The sequence below is a fragment of the Pteropus alecto genome, unplaced genomic scaffold (genome assembly GCF_000325575.1).
Source record: "Pteropus alecto unplaced genomic scaffold, ASM32557v1 scaffold11, whole genome shotgun sequence".
Lineage (NCBI taxonomy): Eukaryota > Metazoa > Chordata > Mammalia > Chiroptera > Pteropodidae > Pteropus > Pteropus alecto.
The window spans coordinates 8,999,572-9,006,510 of record NW_006431956.1 but is presented as its reverse complement, the minus strand read 5'-3'; the positions used below and the strand labels follow the sequence as shown (position 1 = coordinate 9,006,510).

The 6,939-nt window shown below is 44.6% G+C and overlaps 1 protein-coding gene across 1 annotated transcript in view; it reads left to right on the top strand.

Annotated features, from left to right (window-relative positions):
* Window positions 1-6,939, top strand: part of ST8SIA6 (ST8 alpha-N-acetyl-neuraminide alpha-2,8-sialyltransferase 6) — a 126,584-nt gene that overhangs the window by 67,260 nt on the left and 52,385 nt on the right. Inside the window, exon 5 of the mRNA XM_015585596.2 lies at window positions 4,366-4,455. Coding sequence (XP_015441082.1) covers window positions 4,366-4,455 — 90 coding nt within the window. The remainder of the gene's footprint in view (window positions 1-4,365; window positions 4,456-6,939) is intronic.

Below are 6,939 nucleotides of genomic sequence, written 5' to 3'. Positions count from 1 at the left end.
GGCAGTCAGTCATCTCGGTGATCTGGTCTGGGACACTTCGAGCGCTCGCTTGGTCCACCGAGTCCTCGTAGCTCTTTAAAAGGGTGGCCGTTGTCCCTCCCATGACTTGTCTTGGGATCACTCTCAACCTTAGGGTTTGGCAGATCACACATGGACTGTACCTTTTCTCTTTGTAAGCTGATTCTGGTAAGAAGTTCTTACAAAGGGTTTTCACCAAAGAACTGAAACTAAAAAAATGTGTCAGACTTGACAGATGCAGAAGTCTTCATTTGAACCTGCAAGAGTCTGGCCCCAGGGATTGTGGTTCTTACAGCTTATCTGACAGTCTTCCCGAAACCTGTGCTTTTTCTCCACGAAGACCCAAGTGTTCAGACCGCCAACTTGTGTTAGTTTTTGTGGGGGAAGCGCAGGAATGGGAGCGGGGATCTCCTCACAATTTATATCCTACACTTCATCTACCTGAATGTGAGCTCCAGGCTCAGGTGTACTTCACCTCTGTAGCTTCCTCTACCATTTCAAGTTCTCCTTGACATCCAGTCTTTTTGGTTGGGCCTTTCAAGCTGATCCCCAGTAATCTTTCCTGGGGTTACAAGTCAGCCCACACTTGGTCATGTAGCCAGCTCTTCTTTCCGCCAGGTTGCCTCTGACTCCAGGTGTTCGAAATTCGTACTTTCATCTCAATCAATTTCTCTCTGTCCTCTTAGACTCGTCTGAGAGGTATTCCCAAACTGGAAATGAAGGAGGATTCAAGCTAATGTCCTCATCTGCAGTGGGTGCCAACTTCTCGAACTGGATCTGTCCACTGGTCGTGTCTTCTCTCAACTCAGAACTGAGGAGGTTTCTTCTTTTCCTCTTTCAAGAGCAAATGACCCCCTTGTGGTTCTCCTCGTGGGCTCAGATTCAAGGGTCATCGAGTTCTCACTTACTCACATGACAGAGAGGAGTGGCCATCTAGCCTAACTGGGTGATCCAGCTTGGAAGATCCAGTGCCTTCTCATTCCCCAGCGACTCCTGGCATCTCTTACCTGTCAGGTCTCGAAACATTTTAAAACATGGCAGTTATCGTGTTAATTTGTATTTCTCACTGAATAGCCAATATTGTTGAAAACAACACGGACTGGGAGGTTTATCTAAAGGGCAGTGATGTTAGGTCAGATGCCTAACTCAAACAAATATTTGAAGTTTGTGGCTTCTGCATCTGAATATTTTAACGTTTTTCGAGGAAGGTTTTCGTGACATTGGCATAAAAGAAAGAAAACTATGACGATGCTTTGAAGGAGAAGAGGACAGGCGAGAAAGCAAAGGGGACTCAAGGGACGTCCTTTTCCGCTCCTTTCCCTGTGAAGTGACTTTCCACAGTGAGAGAGTTTTCTCACCCCTGTGGGTATAACGATGACCGGTTTGAGGGAAGACTCCAAGGTGGCGTTTAGAAGAATAAGAGCACAGCCTTTATTTAGTGGCTTCTGTGTGCCAGGCATTTCCATGCAATTTCCCTTTGGCTGCTGTAACAGACTGGCTGGCTTATCAACAACAGACACTTCTTTCTTGCAGTTCTGGAGGCTGGGAAATCCAAGACCATGGCACCTGCAGTTCTGGTGTCTGGTGAGATCTCGATTCCTCATAGAGGGCCACCTTTTCCCTGCAATGTCACAAGGCAGAAGGGGAGCAAGCGCTCTCTCAGGCCGATTTTATAAGGACGCTCATCCCATTCTTGAGGGCTCCCCCTTCATGATCTCATCACCTCCCAAAGGCCCTGCCTCCTAAAACCATCACTTTGGGGCTTACGGTTTTAGTCAATGAATTTAAGGGAACATAAACATTCAACCTATAGCATCCTTATAACTACTTCATTGAGTCAAAATTTAAAAAGGGAAATTAAACCCTTAGGTTCAGAGGCCAAGGTCAGGGAGTGGAGCCCAGATTCAAAGGCTGGTCCTACTGAAACCTAAGACCCTGTTTCTTCCATGACTTTAATTTCTCATTTCCACTTCACCCCCTGATGCTCTCATCTGCTTTCCATAGACCTTCTGTGCTTTTCGGTTGGCCAAAACTGTTTTGACTTTTTAGTAACAAAGATACTCTCCGATTTAAGGAAAGTTTTATGACACTAAATCCTATGGGTGCCTGCTTATCACAGTTTTACAATTCAATATTGCAAAGCCATCATAATTCAAAGCACTGCTGGCTCGGTAATTCACTTCATTAACGGTGCTGCCTGAATAAAATACACAGCCAATTAGAAATAAACAAATCCTTGGAAAGTACGATAATACATTCAGGAGGCACAGAAGGTGAGGTATGGAGACAGAAGGAGGCAGGAGAAGGGAGGTGGCGGGGGAGGGGTGAAATTATATCAGGATAAAGAGGGATTTTATGAGCCCATATGTACTCCGTGCACAGTGCTTTTCTGAGAAATATTGGAGAATTAATTATGAATCTTTCTTGTTTATCCCTTTACCTGTACACCTCCCGCTCCCTCACCTCCCGTATCCAATTTATTTTGAAGCCCTGTCAGTCTTATCTCCAGAACAGATCGCGAATCTGTCAGCTCCTCTTCTGGCTGATAGTGTGGTGCTATCTTCGGTGCACTTCTGTGTCCCGACCTCCCTTCTTTCTGGGCACTCAGGATGGTTGCTGTTTTCTGATTGCCACTTTGCAATCAGGTCAGGCATGCGACTGGTTCTGGCCGGGCTAGAGTGTTCAGATACAAGGTAAGGCCATCCAGTACATTCTTGGAAGCAGGTTGTTGCAGAGCAGGTGCCCCAAGACCAAAGCAGTCTGGATCCCTAAAGTGAGTGCAGCACAGCTGTCCTATAAAGCCCCCCAGACATGCAGTGGGCATGTCAGGAGCAAGAAACGAAGCTTTGTTATGGAGAGCAACTATGAGTTGTTTTTTTACTATGACATCATAGTCTATTCTGTCTCGATTAGTAAAGCAAGGCGCCATCATTTCTCTCCTGGAACTCTGCAGAAACCTCCTCACTTTCCTATCTTGTCTGTAGCCCTACCTCTCCTCATTTCATTTCTCTGCATAGTGAACTTCTTAAAGCATACGTCAAGTCACATCACTCTCCTGCCCCAACGTTCTGTTGCTTCCCCTTCTTATTTGGATAAATTCTAAACATGGCTGACCAGGCTTGTGTGCTCTGCCCACCGCTCACTACTCCAACCACCTTTTAGCCTTTAGCCTTGGGCCCCACCTGCCTTCCTTGAGTTCCTCAAACATTCTGGGCTGCTCCCCATCCTAGGACCTTTGCCTATGCTTTTCCTTCTGCCTGGAATGTTTTCCCCACTCCCCAAAGTTCATCTAGCTCACTCGAATTACCCTTGAGATTGCCACCTAAATGACACTGCCTCAGAGGCCCCCTCAGCATGCAGGGGTCTCCCGTTACACTCCTCCATGGCACTCACTGCTTTTTCGATGACTCTAATCACAGTTCATAATTCTATATTCATTTGTATGGGTTTTGTTTGTTTGTTGTTTGTTTATTTGATAAATATCTTTTTTCCTAGCCAGACTGCAAGCTCCATTAGGGAAAGGGACCATGTCTGTTTTTTCCACAGGGTGCTCCATATCCTAAGCATCCAGCCCATATTAGGTTCTCTTTAGCAGATGCCTTCAGCATGATTAAATAAATGCAATAACAGTAAATCAGAGTTGTATGCATTGCTTTGAAGTCTAAGGAAAGTGAGAGTTGACATTTTTTGAGCATTTACTATGTTAGGCATGGTACCAAGTGGTTTACATTATTTTCTATGTCATGTGTCAATCATGACAATAACACTATGAGGGAAAAACTAGAGATGTGGAAAGGGATGCCTAGAGTGGTTAGCTAGTGGGCAGCCCAACGCCATAACCCATTTCCTTCAACTTGTTTTTTGATTTGGTTTTGTTCCGATTCTAATTTTCCAGGTACATAAATAATAGCAACAGACCCTCTATCACAGCTATATAATAATCAAAGGCCAGATTTACCTTGCGATATTTTTGGAGAGAACTGTGTCTGCATTCTTCCTACCAGAGACAACATTTAAAAAAAAAATAAAGCCTGCTTACATACACAATGATTAAAAATATTAAATAAGTTGTTCATTGTACGTACTAACCTCAAATTATAAAAATATAAAGTCTTCTATAGGGAGTTCTTTTCTCTTTGGCTTTATAGTATGTTTTTTTCTTTGTTCCTTTGTTTACTTAGACCTGTCAGAGGTGAAAATATCAATTTCCTTTTCTACAGAGAAATCCAATAATGGAAGAAAAATCAGACTTCAGTTGGGCACATGTTATCAATTAAGTCCGATTTTTTTTTTAACAATAAACTCATTTTAAATCAATCATTTCTTTAAATCTCTTTCATGGAACAGCACCTATCCGAATGAGAAGTCACTTCAGCTGACAGAGAGATGCACGAATCTGCAGGATGGCTTTAAGACGTTATCTAACAAAACGAAGCGGTGAGTTCTGCTCTTCACATTTGATTTAATTTTAAAATAAGTGTTTCGTATTCAAAATGTTTGACGGCATCTTCAAAAACATTTGAGACTGTGTTTGTGCTCAGGCTTGACCTTGGGCTTGGAGATGCTCCCATGGGTGAGGAGGATAGATGAGGGACAGAACAGTGCAGACCAGGGTTGGGATGCTGGCAGTGGGGACATGCTCATCTGTCCCTGGTCCACTAAAAACTCGGTTTTGCCGGCTTAACTTTTATAGGCCCTCAGTCTTTTTGAGAATCCTACAAGCATTCTGGACCTGCTTTTAGAAAAATACACACTTGTGTGGACTTGCTCATAGTCACAGAAGGGGTGACATATTTACCCCTAGTCCCAGCCGTGGCTCAGGCCCAACTTCCCCATGCCTGCTTTCAATCCTGGATTTTAGAGAGTTCATGACACCATCTTCTCCAGATGGGGGAAAAGGGCATCTAAAAGCTCCTAAGGCTTCAGACATAGAAGAGGCACTGGCGGCCTGAGTTTGATGGCAGCTGCTCTGCCTCACTTGGATCTAAAAGGAGGAGAGTCTGACTGTGCTGGCCGAGGACACAACTGTGGTTCTGCCTGTAACCTCCCTCAAGGGAACTGACCTGGGTTGCATTTCGCCGTGGACTTGACAAAGTTGGAACATTGTTTAGGGTAAGAGGCATATAGCAGATTTCCTCATGCCTGTCTCAAGCAAGAGATGCCCAGTGACCTCCCCTCCTCTGTATTTTTATATTTTTCTCTTTCTCTTCTTGAAAATTCTCTCTCCTCCCTCCCTCCTCCCGCCCCCCTCTCTCTCTCACACACACACACACACACACATATCTTCCTCTTTTAATTTTAAATATAATGTTTGGGAGAGAAAGGGGTTAAAGAGCCTGCCTAAAATGCATTTATTTCCTTCCCTGCCTCTCTCTCTCTTTCTCACACACACATACACACATATCTTCCTCTTTTAATTTTAAATATAGTGTTTGGGAGAGGAAGAGGTTAAAGAGCCTGCCTAAAATGCATTTATTTCCTTCCCTGGGGGTGTGAGTGGTTATACTGGGGGTGTTGAGTTGAGGGGGGGCGGTGGACCAAGGCTGACAACCTGGTCTCATCTCTTTGTAACTGCACCTCTGGGTCATAGACTAATGACATTTGCTAGGAGGAAGAGATCTTATCCACTGAAAGCCCTTTGCAGGCTCTTCCTGGCTCAGGTATTACTAATAGTAAATGGAACCATGGCTGTGTGAGACAGGTGTCCTGGAGAGTGGCACCGAAGCCATCCAACTCTCTGGGTGTAAAAATGCTCCTGCTGTGGGAAGAACCCCATGGACCTCATTTCAAGACCTCACCTACTCTTCTGGGCCACAGGTGCATGTCCAGTGCAGGAAGACAGGACCAGAGAGGCCACAGTTAATGTCCCAGGTACTCTCTGCTTTGTCTGAGCCCCTTGACTGATTGTGTCCTTAAAATTATTAGGAAAGCCTGATACTAGGTGAGATCTCTGTTTTGAGTTAATCTGGGGTGATGGTCCAGTCCTGTATGTCTGCTCAGTTTATTCCAAAAGGATAGTTCTAACATTATTTTTGTTTTCTTTAAATTCCAACTGACAGTCCTTGGCTCCCTAGAGAAATCTACTGTGACGAGGACCTTCCATTTGCCACATCCGATCCCTATGTCTCTTCGCTATAGTTTAATCTGTCTTTCTTGGCTCCGGGATGCCAAACTATGAGGACTTCATCTGTAGGCTGCTTGCTTCTTTGTCATCTGGTTTCCTTTGGACTTGACCCAGAGGAGAGCCCTAGATATTGATCGGAAAGAGGGAGGAAGGAAGAGAAGCTTCTCGTGGTGTTGCTGCAGGTTAATTACATCCTCGACCGCAGGAAAGCATTTCATCCTGAATGAAGGCCTTGACTTTTGTTATGACTCTTCCCTCCCCTCCCCTCCCTTGGACTCTTCAGCTTAGAGATAAACTGTCATTAGTCCCCTGATATTGTACTTGGATTTCCTTACATTTGGCCTAGGACTTGGGACAAGTCTCTTCTTTAAGGTTTTCTTAAATGACAGAGTTTGGGAGGGCCATCATTCCTGCCAGGACCTTCGCACACCACAGATTGGCTAGAATGAACACCTGCAAATGCTTCTCTTCTTGAGTGAGAAATTCATTGAATTTTGGGGTAAACCTGAAGTAGCTCAAGCATTATAGATGGCACCACACGTACCTTTTGATGGTGTTGGAGCCATTGTTTGGTATATTTGCTGAATTCTTTCTGAAACTTTTCTCAAGAGACTCGAGTTCCAAACCTCTTGCATACCCCTCCATGCCTCAGATAAATGGCACTACACCTCGTGAAAAGCAGAACTTGGGAAAACTGGTCTTTGCTTCACTGTCCCCTGTGACGAGGTAGTTGTATTCCTTGCCCAACTTGTGAATCAGTGTGTGGAAGTTGCTGTGGCTGTGCCTTTTTCTTCCTT